The sequence below is a fragment of the Mya arenaria genome, chromosome 3, assembly GCF_026914265.1.
Source record: "Mya arenaria isolate MELC-2E11 chromosome 3, ASM2691426v1".
Taxonomy (NCBI): domain Eukaryota; kingdom Metazoa; phylum Mollusca; class Bivalvia; order Myida; family Myidae; genus Mya; species Mya arenaria.
Window position 1 is genome coordinate 62,324,819 of NC_069124.1, and position 17,104 is coordinate 62,341,922.

At 34.0% G+C, this 17,104-nt stretch overlaps 1 protein-coding gene across 1 annotated transcript; it reads right to left on the minus strand.

Moving 5' to 3' along the window:
• Positions 1 to 326: 326 nt before the first annotated feature.
• Positions 327 to 11,616, minus strand: LOC128226179 (neuronal acetylcholine receptor subunit alpha-10-like). The gene is made up of 8 exons (XM_052936071.1): positions 11,416 to 11,616; positions 11,036 to 11,080; positions 6,782 to 6,891; positions 6,198 to 6,333; positions 5,691 to 5,874; positions 5,285 to 5,414; positions 3,539 to 3,624; positions 327 to 1,021 (listed from the first exon to the last, which is right to left on the minus strand). Exons 1-8 carry the CDS (start codon positions 11,614 to 11,616, stop codon positions 327 to 329), a joined length of 1,587 nt encoding a protein of 528 aa, XP_052792031.1.
• Positions 11,617 to 17,104: the final 5,488 nt, after the last annotated feature.

Sequence of the window (17,104 nt, forward strand, 5' to 3'; positions counted from 1 at the left end):
CTAACAACCGATATAAAGCATCTATTCACTGAAATACTGTCTCCTCTGAGAAAGAATGTGTATTTATCGTCCAGCTGGTGTCCTAATAGAGAAACAAGACATCAGTCGGTCGGGATTGATTAGAGAAACAAGCCATTAGACTGTTTGGAAGATATAAGAAAAATAAGCCATTAGTCTGTCGAGAATAAATTCATATATACATAGTCTCCTAACATGTTTACAGTATTCATTTTTTTCTTGAAAGCACACATACTCAATTTGATGATATATATGAATATGCAAATATTGTAACTGCGTAGACAAAACATCCCCCACCCACGTGTTTATCAAAGACCATCATTAGAAATAAATTTAAAGGAAGGCACAATAACAAGAATGATAATGGAAGAAACGATTGTGATAAACATGAACATCCAAAAGAATAGACGGTCGACGACAAGCGCCACCTGTTTCCACTCATCAACGACTTCCGTTTCAGCATCTTCGGCATCACTTTTTACCACCAAAACCTTCAAGTACCTCAGAATCTCGTCCATTGTAGCGAGGGAGCCTTCCCTTTTAAAGTTCGACGTATGGTCTTCCTCGAGTAGAGAGCTCCTGTTTGACACACTGATATCCCGGAAGTCTATTTTTACATTACTTCCATTAATATCAGTTTTCGATGAGTGTGGAAGTCTCCCAATTATTCCCTTTGTTCCATTCTCGAAAGCAAATTTCCTAGTGCTACAGGAGGACGCTCTGGAAGCACGAGTGTTCATTTCATTAAGTAATTTTGTTTGTAAATTTCTTAATTCCTCCGCAGTTTCTTTCTCACGTAACTGTTTTTTGATCTTTGCCCTTCGTTTGCATGGCACTTTGACGCATGCGCACCTGACAATCTTGGCAAGATGGCCGAGGACAAAATGGCGGACCCAGCCCGGAATCTTCTGCTGGTTCGGAGAACAGTGATGGAGCTTTAGAACAACCACAGTCAGTATAACAGACACGCTTGCAACTGCCATCGACACCGTCAAATAGATGCCTGAAAGTGAAATATTAGAAACATATTATATGTCGCTAAGAAAGTAATTTAGTTTAAATTACTTTTCGTGGTTCTAAAATTGAGCTGGAGTTTTACGCTGGCATATTATTTTGTTATTGAAGCAAAGATAACACTTTATAAGGAAGTATTTTTAAAAACAGCCATGGCCTCATTCTTTTATAGTTCATTACATTATGAGAAAATATCAGGGTATTTTTAACTTCTTGTCGAGACAAGGTCACGTATATGAATGCGTTACACAAATTAAAGAATAACGTGATCTCAATGTCATTTTTGATTATTAAGAGTATTGATGTTAGTTTATAAATGATATTGTTCCATTCTATATTTTATATGAGGTGATTTAGAATGACTGTACAATGTGTTAACGTCATATCATTGCCTAATTGGTGAAACAGTTGCACAAGCCTTGAGCAGTTCTTAAATGGTTTTGTTCGATGAACGCGAATTTTCAGTTTTAGTGATAGCTTACCGCTTCTGTGTCGCTATGAATTATATTCGAACCGTTCTATTGCTATGACAACTTAACTAGTAAAGCATTCTGTACGTAATATTAACAAAATCAGATACATTGAGTTGTCTGAAATAGTTCATGTTTTAGTTCAGGTTGTGGTAATTTATCCTGAAACATTTAAAGGTTAGAGATCATGTCCTTGCAATATTGACAGTGTGCAGCTTATGATAACTACGTTTTTGCTAATAGCTATTTAACTGTTTTAAATAAAATTAATTATTTAATAGATTAATAATTTTACAAATCTTTCCTGCAAATTTTTGTGAAATATATAATATTTTTGTAGCGTTTCATAAGTAGAATTGTAATGAAATACTACTATTAAGAAATTCGCACCTCTCTTGAATAGCATTTTGTTCGTGCAAAGTCTAGAAACCTGTTCGAAAGAAGCTTAAGTAACTAACAGGATAAGGCACCTTTCCGTGGTGTATGTTTCCACCGTGTAAAACAAATTATTCTTAATGAAGTTAAACATTGCATCCGTTGCTGGTAGAAAGTCTCAGAGGAAATTGATTTTCTCCAGTGTATTGCCCTAACTTCGGTTCTAGATCACAGAATCTTTTCCTTTAGCATTGCAAATTTGAAACTCTGATTAAATATTAACCTAGGGTTGTTAGCCGAAGATTCCTTAACATCTCAACAAATGCATTCATTCAAAAGGGTATCTCAGACCTTCGATTGTTGAAACAGGAAACAAGCGATGACCAATAATGACCACCACAAACCAAATTACGTTCTTTAGAACTAAACGTGAAGCTCTGGAATAAATATTGTCAGTGTTTTCTTTTGAAAGACTTAAAGGCAAATGTATAAATCCGATCGATATAATATTTCGTTATCATAGGCATATATATTCAACAAATAACAAGGACTGCAAACATATTCGCTAAAACATTAACGGTTAAAGAATCTAAACAACATTACTCTATAAACTAAAAATTAAGTTAAAAAGCCCGGTTTGTTGAATTCAAACGCATCTAAGCTCTCTTTGTTCAGTATGAACACACACTATGAATTGTCCATATTCTTACGTATGGCAATTCTATTCTCATGATGACGGTGAAGGAAAATACGGCAGTATTTCCTTGTGTATATGCCATAGAGAAAGCTCAAATGTCAGTATATAGGTTTTTAATATGTGCACATGTTTCCATACAGGATAAGAAGGTATCACGCAAAATATGTCCTGTGTTTTGCGTACGACTCAACATGGCATGGCGAAAATCGAAATATGTCCTGGGTTTTGCGGACGAGTGAACAACGCATGATTAATACGTGATATATAGTCAGTTTTGCGGACGAGTGAACATGGCATGATAAAAATCTGCCAAATATCGTGAGTTCAGCGGACGAGTGAACATGGCATGGTTAATATCCGTCATAAGTCGTAAATTCTGCGGACGAGCGAACATGACATGGTTAGTATGCGTTATATGTCGTGAGATTTCGGAAAAGTAAACATGGCATGGTATATATGCACAGTATGTTGTGAGTTTTACGGACAAATGAACATGGAATGGTACAAATGCGCAATATGTCGTAATTTGTTTTGGAAAAGTGATTATGGCATGGTACATACGTACATGTCGTGGGTTTTGGGACGAGTGAACATGGCATGGTTAACACGTACGTTTTAATTATTGGTAACATTATTATAAACATGATTATAAGGACAAATGCACAAAGTCTAGGTATTCTTGAAAGAGGGTTTCACATGAGTACAGTATTTATCAATAGCATTGTCATACGCATTTACTTCATTTAATAAACGAGACTTGTATTGTGGCTTGTTGCAAAAATGTGCAATTTCATCAAAGGGAACTAAATGTTGGAAGATAATTCAAGACGTATCTAACGGATTTCTTGCTGCTTTCATCGACAGATTACAGTTGATATTATGCCCTAACAGTGTGGTTCAAGCATACATCGAACCACATAGTTATTGCAATAGAAACTATAGGGACAGGCCCAGTAAGCCTCACCTATAAGTGGGACAAACTCGGACGTTGGCGGCATGGACTCGGCTACCAGAAGCATGAACACGGAATAGGACAACAGTACTGTGATGCTGGAACGGGAAAATACATGTCATGTAAACTCGTGATTCTTTGACGAAACCTTTGAAATGGTTAAGTTTGAAATGAATTGTGAAAAATGAAGTCATCATCGGTCGTTGTCGTAAAGTAAGTATGATATATTGTGTTGGCAATGAACATGTAGATAAACCAATTTACATTCTAATAAACTCTATCTTTTTATGTAGATAGATGTAATATGTAGATAACCATTTTTTTTTAATTGATAAGAAATAAGTTCTGTACATTGCGCTAACTTCATTCAGTTTGATATTCCTTTTTTTCTTTTTAATCTCCTTTTTTACATATATAAAAATGACTGAATAACAGACAATATCAATCACAGTATAAATCAAAACATATCTATGTTGTTTTATATTTTAAAATAAAACGCACGCACGCACGCACGCACGCACGCACGCACGCATACTATCAGTACATTCCATTTGAGAGTGTGGGAATCATATCTGTCGTTCTGTCGTGCAATATGTCCTTCATTTTTTGTCTAGTTTAGTTTAGTATTGTAAATAGACATTGAATGATGGGATATTGTGTCGGAATTTCTTTGAGGATATATAGATTTTCAATAATAAAATAAGAAAATTACATGTATGTTTGTTTAAATTATAGATACCGAAAAAAGCTATTTCTGTTGTTATAACGTTATTTATGGATAGTTGTTAAATAAAATCATTTAAGGCATTCCATAGAGGTTGTACTTTCTGAACGTCCCAAAAAGGGTTATCTATTGTTTCGATATTTGTGTAACATAAGTTTTTATTTTCCTTTTGTGCAAATATGTATTTCTGGTTATCAATCTAAGTGAGAACTTGTATTGAAAGCTTCGTAGCGATGTATTTTTGAGCTTCTGTAAATTGTATTAATAGAAGTTTGTTTGTCTGCTTCGATTTTTTTAATTTTATCTGTAATTTTTGGGGCCTGGTTTGATTGGAATTCTCAGATTTAATCTTCGTTTTCAGATGAATTTGGATTCAATTAACTAGTGTCTGATATTTTAAGAAATCGTTTTTATTCATGTCGTATAAGCGTTTTATTTCTTCAAAACTGTTAAACACATTTACCCTGTAGTCGAATATGGGTTGAAATAATTGTATGCATTTTTGATGCCATTCTTTAAAATGCAGTGTGTGGCCGTTTTGTTTAATCGCTTTATTATTCCGAATTCTTGTTTTACTTACGCTTGTTTTCGACTTGTCTTCAAAATATGTGGTTTTTATTTTAAACAAAATATTGAGTACATAATTTAGGAAAGTTCCTTTTGGTGCAGATAATTTTCAACTGTTTGATCAATCTCCATTTGACGGATCTTTATATCTTTTTATCCACGATGCTTTAATAAAATTTAAAAATGATTTTATATCTGTTAGCTAAAGTCCCCCGTATTCGTAGTTTTGGTAAAAGATATTTCTTTTTATATATTCCGGTTTTCCATCCCACATAAAATCAAAAAAGTATTTGTTTAAATCATCAATCATTTGTTAATTTGGATTAGCTTGTACAGTAAATGGAAATTTGATATTCCTACTGCTCAGTTATTGTTAAAAAACACAGATCAAATTCACATTCTAAATTTACTGGTATCAACGTCGTTCAAAGCATATTTGTGCATATTTAATTGATGCTAAGAAGTACCTGAGAGTGATTTTCTCCCCTGCGTCCGGGGGCAGACAGAATGTGAGGACGCTGAGGATGTTGAGCCAGAAACATGGGAACAGGATATTCAAAACGTAATAGAGGATTCGCCGCTGTATCGTCAAAATTACTGAAATGTTCAGATGAAAGCATTTGTTAACTTCGTTAGTCTGGCATGACATTGAATTTATGAAGATATATTTGTATAAAAACATTTATGGACGCATTTATAGACATTCTGCTTGATTGAGCATGTAAAATTCATGCAAACAATTTCCTTAAATAAACTTTTCTGTTGCTATGTTACTGCGGAATTTTGTTTTAAGGATTTACGCACCTGTAATAGTTTTTTAGATGGCACGAAAGAGTATACCATACATAATTAAACTTCTGTTAACTTGTTTACCGGTGACGTCTGGGTATATGGCGGGGCTGATGGGGTAGACAACCTCGTTACGGACGATGCGGTAACGAGAGAGCATCCACTCGCCGTTCGTGACATACGCAGACACCTCCACATCTCCAGTTTTGTTCACCATATCCACCTGGGCCTTGTCGTACGTCCAGCTGCCAAACTTCAACTTGCACACCTGCACGGTGAAAATAAATTTTGTAGCATCGGCATTTATGTTTGTAGTTATTTTCAAGACATGTGATAAGCAGCCAGTACACTGGCGCCACGTATGTTTATATGGATGATTAGTTCCTTGGTTTTGTTCTTTTCAAATAAATAACGTTTTATTCTGCTTTGTTTTTTGTATTTGTTTTATGATGTATCCATTTACCATTATATTGCTATTACTGTTAATATTCGCTTGCAATTTATTAGGTGTTTACAAATCTATCTGTTTTGAAGATTGCTGACCTTATACGGTATACATTCATATACCCGTCCTGATGTCAAATCACTTACCTGATGGTCAAATGGGAAGTAGGTGATATCCACCTTGCAAGAGCTCTTCAGACGGACAGGTGGCGACCAGAATACCGTGCCGTCGTGATGGACCATAGCATTGATCGGCATGAAACCAGACGTATAGTCGTCCGCACTGAGATTGATAAATGGTAGGTGATGCCTTGCTAAGTACTTTATAAGTTAACATAATATTTTGAACAATGGGAAGGCGGTTTTAAAATTTTCCAGTTCATTTATTTCAGTAAATCAGCAGAAGGCCGTGTTTGATTTTAATCAGGTAAAGCGGTAAATAATATTCAGAGGGTGGCCGAGTTAGTGTGTAGTTCAAAAAATGTAATTTAGCCCAGTACAACTTTTTCATATTGTTAGTATGTACTTAGTCAAATTAAATGGGGGTGGGGCATTTATTTTGTGTAATTAAGTGGTCAAAACCATTGATTTATCAAGTTAAATCTTAGGACAGAATAACTGCGCGCAAAAAATATACTGCCATCCCAAAAGCTATAATTACTCAATCTTTTTATAAAGTCAATTTATTGGTACAGATTCAAGCGTGTTTTTGGTCGTTTTATGCTACTAACTTGTTATACAGGACAATGTCTGGTAACCACAATAGCCGAGCGGGCAGTCGTACAACCTCCAGGCCGTTGTAGTCCTCTTTCCGCCAGGATATGCGTTCGTCATGCCATATCTGTAGAAATACCATAACTACAAGTATGTGGCCATGCCTTTGTCTCCGTTTAGCTGTGCAAATTATTTAAGCAATTTTAAGTAAACCATTTAGATTGTATATGAAAGGTTTCACATGCAGGTTTGTATTGTGTTGGATACTCAATTGTAATTCTCTGTGCTGTCTATGCATATGTCGACAAAAGCTCTTTTGTTCTCAATTTTAATTAATTTAGACGCATTTTTCTTTATTTACCCTAATATAAGTGTGCATTAAAAGCTTCGATTCATCCATTAAATGAAAGGCATTGGTTAAATGCGTCAGAAAGACATTTCTTGGAAATCAATATAACCTTGACAAAACTGGGAAAGCGATCACTTTGAGGGATGACATGTTCGTGTTTTGTGAGTAAAAGCCTTTGCCAAATCGTTGAAAACTATATTAAGTAATCTCTTGTGATTTTGGGGAAGAATTTTACAACTTTATTGACCTTCCTTAGGAAAACATAATTATTCGGCGCTACTGCTCAGGCAGCCCCTATTCCATTACTATACAATTTTCACTTAAATTTTTAAAAAGAAAGGTTTATAATATCACTTGTAATTTAAATTAATCAATTCAATTCTTTTAAGAATCTCAGCATTTAAAAAACAGAAAATTAACAAAATGTTCATGCTTCTTTCTGATTCATGGCGACCAAGCATGCAAGTTTGTTTCAGATAAAGCAGATGCCGTCACATGATGGGGCGATCTGCAGCGTAAATCGGAAGGGGCTTGGGACTTAAATTGACAGCTGACCAGTAAAGCTTATTTATCGCTTCATTTACATTTATTTTTGCATAAGATAGTCTCAAATGCTCTACTGTCCAAATAGAACATTGCTTAAAAGTTCTCATCTTATACCTACACAAGCAAAAGGTAAAGGCAGAACTACTTGCACCGCCAAATCCTTTTCTAGACTAATTAATACATAAATAATGCAGATACTTTTTTATAGAAGATCTACGAAAATTATAAAAGATAACTGGAAAGCATCTAAGGCTGAGAATGCTGTTGATTAGAGTTTGTACTCCTCCTTTGTCATTCACCATATACGTCTATGGTACAACATTTAATATCATTCATTGTGTTGCCATTATAAGATAACATTATAAGATAACATTTTGCCATAATTTCTGTTTGTTCAACGCCGGTGGAGGACTTTCAAAATATTTCATGTGCAGTTCGGCTGCATGGAAATGAAAAATGCATGATAGAAACTATTTTCACCACTAAAATATTCTTTAAAAGGGCATTATAGGACGCATATGCATTTAATCATTAAATAATAAGCCGTAATCCGGTGATTGAGGAGTCATAACATAATATATTCCGTAATGCGGTGCTTGAGCGGTCATGAAAATGGAATTTGACAGGATTGTATTAGAATTGCCAATGAAAAATCTACTAAAGATATATATTCACTTTGTATTTGTTCTTTAGTACTCGGTTTCAATGGAAATTATTGGACTTACCGAGGCAGATAAGTTTCTGATGTGACAACCGTTGAAATATGTTGCCAGCCTTTCGCCACTAAGCATTTTGAAAGTCATTTAAATACTTCATCAATGGTCGTCTATTTAAAGTTAATGTTTATAAACACTTTTTACATTCAGAAAAAGTGAAACAAGTTTATGGCTAATAACATACGTGCTTGAAAGTTCTAAGCACAATGAATTTTAAGGCAATAAATGAAAAGAAAAAAATCAAAACGTATCATAGGTAATTCTTTATTAATTTTACTCTCTTTGTGTCAAACATGCAACTGTAAATGACGTAGAGACATTCAAGCAAAGTAAAAGAGAAATGAATATCCTTCTATTGTAAGAACGACATGTATGCCATATATCATGCTCTGGGAATTAATTACTTTGATTTATACTACCCTCCAGACACTTCCTGGTTCTGCATTGGTGTGATTGACACGAACACATCACGTTGCCTAAACAGCAATCGTTCGTTGCTTTCTCAAATCTACATGCTAAGAAACACCACGCTCGTGAATGTTTATATATTTATATGGGAGTATATGTCTTATATATGTAATTCGATGGTCATTGCTGGTATGTGAAATTGTATGTGACCTGATTGTTTTACTATACATTTATTTTATCGAAAAAAAACAACTTGTTGCTCAAACTGAGGAACAGATGATCAAATCATTGCAGTTTATAGATAGTAGCATGGTGTAAAAACTTATGTCGAAAAATAAATGCATTGACATTATTTTGATTAACATAATAGTTCTATTTTCAGAGAAATCTTTATTATACTGTAATGGTGTCATGTATAAAAGAAATCCATTAACAACTCGCACGATTTCATGTGCTCAGTTGTTCCATAGTATAACTAATTTGATTCGTAAATACAATAAATACAAGCTAATAAAAAAAATAAGCACACTATTATATACTTTTGTCCGAAACTATAAGTGTATGTTCGCATATTACAGTCACAATGTATGTTTGCCTTTGTATGAATGAACACATCTGGACTCATCAGCAAATTAGATTGTCCCAAACTAAACGGGTGTTTGGGCATATAACAGTGACTATAGGTGTGCTTGCATTTGTAAACATTAACATATGTAGACACTTCATAAAAAAACGTTTGTACAAAACTATAAGGGTTTGTGGGTATATTAATGTCACAAAACGTGTTTGTCTTTTAAGTTCTTTCTCAGGAGTTTTTATTGGTTTCAGTTTTAAACTGCAAAATAACAACAACAGCAAACATGGGTAACGCTTTTATTACTATCAATTTCTCTAATCGACTAGATTGTATAGACTATAAGTCATAGATAGTTCAAAGACCCCCCTTATCATTTCAGTTACCCTTATTCAGTGTAAAAATAACTATGATGAGCGGCATCGGTAATATAACATTGGGGTCGACCCCCATATCAGCAATGGCCATTAAACCCTACATACTAGACATACAATCGGACTTATACATATTCATAACCGGGTTGTTTCCGAACAATTCAATTAGAGGGCTAAACGAATATTTATGGCTTAGGAAAACTGATGTGTTCCAGCGCATGCGATTAGTGTCAATCATTCCACTACAGATACAGTAAGTGCTTCCCGAGCGACATATATCAAGTTCATTATTTCCTTGTAAAATATGACAAATATGTCGTCTTCGCATTGCGCGGGTATTTGTTTTGTTTGCTTAAGCCAGTACAAAACAATTCTGTTTATTGAGATTGCTCACATGATTCACAGAACAATAAAACTGTTTGCTGTTTTACTGGTATTTCCAAATAAGAGAACATAATATCAGAGATGATTCTTGTGTTTTCCAAAGCAGCGTGTGCTTTTCCGTTCTTTTTCTAGCCCTATAATACACAACGTATTGGCAACCGTTGCTTTTATATGATACGTATTTTAATCACTGTCCCTGACCGTTACTGCTACTAATGTTTTGGACAGCATAAAATATGTATAATTGTTTTATTTTCGACTTTTTTTTCCTAATGACTATGCACGACCTTAACATTATTTCGTGATTTACCCATTTTTCCATAAATGATAAGGATTATTGTCTTGATTTTTCATATTTACAATGTGTTAGGTAATTGTCACAAGGTACAATCCTTCTATATTTTAACGTCTCGCTTTAACCAAACGATTGCATGCAGTAATTTGTATAGCTTTGTAAAAACAGCATTATCCGTTTTGTAAAAGTCTGTTCACAAACGTCTTGAGTCTAAATTTGAGACTTAAACCCAAAAAGGCAAACCTTAATTTTGTTGTTAAAATGTTATTACAGGAGCAAATATGGTAATTATTGTTGGGATTGTCAATTACCCGTTCTATAATCTGGCACACATTTGTAAACACTGTTTACATTATAGGTATTTTGAGATATTTTAGAATACCCTTGTCTCAGTTTGTGTCTGAAACTTAGACTCAAGACGTAAGTGAATACGGACCCAGAAGTTATTCAATGTCTGAACATTTTAAGAACATGATCTCTTTAACTCCCTTTTGTAGTATGAACAATTTGATACATAGGAAGTGCCGTATTTCACTGACTTTCGTCGGTTAAACATTGTTGTTATTGTGGACATCAAATAATCTTAAAAGTTTAGCACAAACTTATAAAAATGCTCGAAATTTACCATTTCCAGCCAGGCGTTTAGGATCACCAGCTGATTTTTCTCGTCCTGCAGATAGATCAATATCAATAAATAAAATAATATACAAACGTTTACATTAAATACAGACATCAATTTTCTTAAATATGAATAGAGTATTGTTATCTTTTTTTCAATATGTTTGTTTTATTTTATTTACCTTTTGATGTTAGGCCCTTACTTTTACCGAACTCAGCATACGAAAAAAATGATATTTAAATGTAACTTTAAATATTGAATCTTAGATTAAACTCTTTCCATTTATATTTTATTTTATTTAGACATAAATTCATCAACATTTGTAATAAGTAGTTTCTCTATAAATATTTTGCTGAAAATGAAGATATTAAAAACATAATGCTTACCATGTCCATTATCTGTATGAGAGTGAAGCCAAACTGAACCTCCACGTTCTTGGACGAGTTGAAGACGGGCCTCACGCTGTTGTCATATTGCTGCTCGTTAAAGAGGCGGTGCATGAGGGCCTGCTCGTCCGGAAGGCGACCACTAGACAGCACTGACCGCGCAACCAACAGACACACAAACAAATGGGTGAAACGCTTCATAAGTCAACACAATGACATTCAAGATCTTGTCGGCGCTTAGTGTTATCTCCAAAGAATTTTCACACAATACTATTAATATTTTTAATAGTTTATTTGATAAACCAGCAGGAAATGTTAAAATATAAACCGTCAATTACTTGTCCTCAAATTCTGCTTGATTTTGAACCTGTTAACAAAACACGTACCTTCCTGTATTGGTAAATGGATAAAATTTGTTGGAAAATTTGTTTCAAATCACGAGGATGTCTGTGAGGCATTTTGTGATGACAATGCTTTATTTTGTTTCAAAAAGCTAAGGAAGTCTGGCAAGTTAACGTGCTGATAGGCTACATTTGATATTACCATGCAAGTAACGTCCTAAGAAACAATGATACATATATTCCAGTAATTGCCAATTACGTCTATTTATATCCTAAAAATAATTAGAAAAACTTGGAAAATATTTTTAAAACTTCGTTGTTTACTGATAACCATTCCATGTATGTGTATTCAAAACACGCACCTTAGAAACAATAGTCTGACAAATTCATTAAAAAATCCCAAACACAAAAAAAAACTTGTTTTAATATCAAACTTTCCTCTCAACAGTCCCCAAGGACGTCAGCATTCTTTTCCGATGACAATAAACTCGATAAAATTGCCTAATTTGCATTGATGTAGATGGCTCATAAAAAACATTTCAGTTTCTCCACTTTATAATTCGAAGATATAAGAACTTCAATGTTGGCTTCAACACATCAATGATTGAATTTGGAATGTTTGATCGGGTATACAATGATGAATCTGTTTTCATAAGCCGTCACAGAGTTGTTAAATGCAAGGTTTGATCAAATAGAATTAAAAATGTCTTTCAAAGGTAATTTGCATTCTGTTTTCATCTTTCATCCAATAGGACTTTTCTCAAGACACTCCCTATCCATTATGAATTGCTGCACCGTAATTATCCGCCTTAGCTTTGACAGTGTATGCAAAATATGCGTTACACAAACTCAGCTTAGACGTGTATAAGCTAGTTACATCTACATTTGTATGCGAATTAAGATCATTTTTAAATTAATGAATTTAATGAATGAAGAACTGCAATGAGTAAATGAAGTAATCACCCAAATTTAATTCTTATGAGAACAGCTTTTGCAAATCTATTTTATATAAATTTATATGTTAATATGTATTGCTTTTTTTCACAAAAACTGTTATAATTGGTGACATTTATTTCTCGAAATATAATTCTGCAAATGACATTTCCAGTCCATTTGAAATAGAATTCGTCCGTAATACTGGCTAAATTATTCATAGTGTCAATTATTTGGTGATCCATCTGTATATCAGTTATCAGTTATTCAAAATATTTCTGAAAGTGGTTCGTTTGACAAATACCAATCTCGCTATAGGAACAGAGTAACATTTCAAAACACATGTTCTTCCTAAAGGTTTAATCTTATCATTTAAATCTGAGAAGGTCAACGACAGAATGCAATATTTCCACTAATTACTTACATTGCATGAATCACATCTTCTTAAGATTATTTCAGTTTTCTCCAGAGCGGATACAAACAACAGCCATCGAGCAGAAAACATCCTGATAACAAAGGCCTTTGACATCCCAAACACCGAACCATTATCCCCAGTAACGATTGCTAAGTCATGTTCCAATATTTCTAGCTGTCAGACCGCCGTGCCAGATAAGTATTCAATTTAAATGTTGATCAGTTTCGCATACGATCAATCAAGTGGAAGCCGGAGAGTTTGGATGATGACAAAAATATAGAGAGGAAAACCTCCAAAATGAAACGGTCACACTTACTAGACAAGCAAACGACTGTATGCTTAATGCAAGTCGCAAGTCTTGGATATTGTGTCAGATAAATGTCTGTCTAGACGCTGATCTACAGAAGATTGATTAATCTGTACAAAATAGTCGCCCCATCTTACTACTTTGTGGGTAAAATACATCCTGTATTAGGATCCCAAGATTTTTTATCTCTGAAGACAATAAATGAGTCTATGTGACAGTTGCAACCAATTTGGCAGTTTTAATGACAAATGTTTTGTTTTGGTAGATACTTTCCACCGCTTGAGACAATACAACTACTAAGTATATTAGCATATACCCTGTAAGCTGGTTCTTTGAGCATAATCCATTGCAGTTTATTTTTTCCTAACTAAATGGAATTAACTATGAATTTTCTGCATGAAAGGTCGAGCAAATTCTCACATAATACACATATCCTATGCCGAACACATATCACGAAACTTAGACCAAACATTATATCGATACGCGCGACAGAAGATGTCAACACGTGAAGAGCCATAATTCTGGCGTATAACATCAAGTGCCAAATATGAAAGCGAACAATTTGCTTCAGTTACTGTATAATATAAATGAAATGTTTTAATGACTTCGTCAAGTGTGTGATTTTAACAGGAGGGCTTAACTTGTTATCGCATGAAGACGGGTGTGTGCTTTTTGACTTTATTCAAACTGACATGTAAAGGATTGTGTCGCACGTATAGGAAAAGGTATTTTACCTAGCGTCATGAAACTTTAAATAATTGTTTATCGTCGGTCGTTGTGCACTTGTCAGTTTACTTGACCTGCCATCAAGTGATTGAAACGTAGTGGCCATGGCTTAAACATACACTGCAAAAGCTTGTGTCTTCTGTTTATCCATACGTTTTCGTCGAGAACCTAAATTCTATTACTTTTTTATACTTTTTTTCTTAATTTGCATTTTCTTAATAAATTGGAATCGACAATCGCTAGAACCTCGGAAAGTCAATACATCTAGTCGGAAAACATGTATTCAAAACTTAATTTTATAAAAAAAAAACTTTTCCTTTCCAGAGCATTTAATTATCTTTAAATAATACTCTACTATATGCATTTGTTTTGGGGTTTTTTAATGAAAAATCATTCAAAATAAGATTCAAACTAAAATTTGACGGCCGGCATGATCCAAATACAATGTCAAAATAGCGCCGTGTGCACACATTTGCGAATATACCTAATGATGGCACATTGCCGTTTGACGTATATTAATATCTCTGGAAATTTAAACAAACTGTCAATACTTTTAAATAGCAATCATGCAATATGGATGTTTGAAGAGATTTAATTATGCTTGCTACTCTCTCGTTGAAATTTTGGAATACTGTTTGGAGAAGACAGAATCACTCAAAAAGGGATCGGGTACCATTCGGTATTTAGGTACAGTCCGAATTTAGGTACTCGACCAGTAAAGGAAATATGTACACCGTTAGAAAATGATCCTTATATATAGTAATTGTCAAAATATGTCAGGAATTATAGTAAAGCACATAGCGAAGAAATAAAGCTGGAATGTTAGTGGGTCTCCTAAAGCACTTTTATTAATCTAGATAATGAACCTAAGGGTTTGCTTATTTATGCTTTAGGACAAAGGTTACTCATGCGTCTTGACTTGCTAAAACATGACTTTCAAATTATGGTCTGGTATAACTTACTTAAACATGTGCGTTCTTCTGACAAAAATGTGGTAGCACCCAATGCCATTTGAAAACATTTCCCTTGTTTAATACATTTCATTCTGTATTAAATTTATATTGATTTGGTTAAAGAAAATTAGGATTTCACTAAACAGTAAATTCTCAAGAAAATATAACCGATGATCGGTGATTGATTAAGAAACAGTTACTAGGTTCTGTTTCTCAAATCAGCCTTTGTGATTTTGCCAGATTATTCCATTTTCTCAAATACATTAGTTTGGGTCTAGCTCCGCTCTGTCAAGGAAGAAGTTGGCATTAAACAACAAAAGTGTCTCTGTATGCATAGTTATCTTCCATTAAATAGTGTCTAGCTCCTCTCTGTCAACGAAGTAATTACATAAGAAATTGGCATTAAATAACAAAATTGTCTTTGTACGCAAAGTTATTTTCCGCTAAATCGTGTTTTATAAAGATACTTTTAACTGTTTTTAAAGTCTAAGACACTGAATCTCCTTTGGACTGTTCATAAAACCATGTGTCATCCTTTTCAGAATATCTGTGCCAGAGCACTTTATTCTAGCAAACATATTTGGAAGCACCACTTTAAACTGTCCTGTTTGAATTCAAAAACATTTTTGATTATTCGTTTTGACTGTAACTCAGTTATATATAATTATGCTTTCATAACAATTTAAGGCTTCATATCCTAGCTTGCCTACCTGTATACACCGAAGTGAGAAACCAGTATCCGCCGACGACAATCCTAAAAGCCCGGCTACACTCTGCGTGTGCCATATCCGACAATAGCGTCTGTTCAAACCCAAGAGAACGTCTAAACACTCTATATCGATAAACCCCACCAAACTGTCTTACACACTCACAGCATTATCTCTTCTTTCTGCTCGTATTGTATCCCCCATGATTCATTTCTTTCAAATAAGCTCAATGGAGGTTTCTGCCATCCCTGAATGTTTACTAAGCTACAGGTCTCTGATAAATGTGAGGAATACAACATGGTTCTTATTTTAATAATATTTAAATTCTAATATAACATTAAAGCAATGCATTACAGTTATATTTCCGAGTGGGGTGTATATAATAGCAGCAGTTTATGACAGGAATGGTAGTAAATATCAGGTAGAAAGTAAAAAATAAGTTTATTTAAGGCACAACTTGCGTCAATATATGATATGCAAAAACAATACAACTAGATAATTTAAAAAAATATTTAAGAGTAAGTCTAAAGGTGTACCTGTGACAATATATTTAATAAATGTTTAAGGACTTTTCCATAATTCAATGCCAAATAAAGATGTCCAAGCCGATAAAGAAAGCAACAACTACTGACCCAATGATTGCCCTACTATTTAAATTTTACACAAGACTATAACAGACCAGGACTGTAAGGAAATTCGGCAGCAATAAATCCGGGTTTCTCAATAATATCCGTGTATGAGTACTTTATGAAAAGATACTTGTTATAATGAATCCAACTATTTTGTTATTGACTATCGTGGTATGCAACAATAACAAATATCGATAATTTGTATACTTATTGATACCAGCGGATTTTAACGGTCAATGTCAACAAAACAACACATTTAACTAAGGTATTTAGAAAGAGTTGACGTGTAATCGGAAATAATGATTTTCTAACACTTTCGATATTGTATTTTTTAGTAGCGGATCTTCCATGCAGGTGGCTGATACACCATAAGGCAATGCACTTCGCTTTATGAACTCAATTAAACTCACTTTATTATCAATTATGTAAGTACACATATTTACAATTATATGTTAATAATATAACACGATACATGTGGATAACTTTCTGTTCTTTTGATATGTAATTGGTACAGTTATATGCCTTGATGCGATGTAAAATCAGCGAAATTACTTAGAGTATTGTTAATGACCCTATATCCACTGTCATTATGGTTTCAAGTCCAATGTGGATTTAGACGGCTTTTTGTTGACGGTTTAGACGGCTAAAAGTCGGCTGACGGTTTACAGTGTGTGTATA

Bases quoted from the DNA above. Each gene is read 5' to 3' on its own strand.
- LOC128226179 (XM_052936071.1), bottom strand. From the start codon at position 11,616: ATGAAGCGTTTCACCCATTTGTTTGTGTGTCTGTTGGTTGCGCGGTCA. The intron at 6,334-6,781 runs GTTAGTAGCATA...TATCAATCTCAG, and splicing joins GACATTGTCCTGTATAACAA to TGCGGACGACTATACGTCTG. The intron at 3,625-5,284 runs GTACTTCTTAGC...TTCCCGTTCCAG, and splicing joins GGGGAGAAAATCACTCTCAG to CATCACAGTACTGTTGTCCT.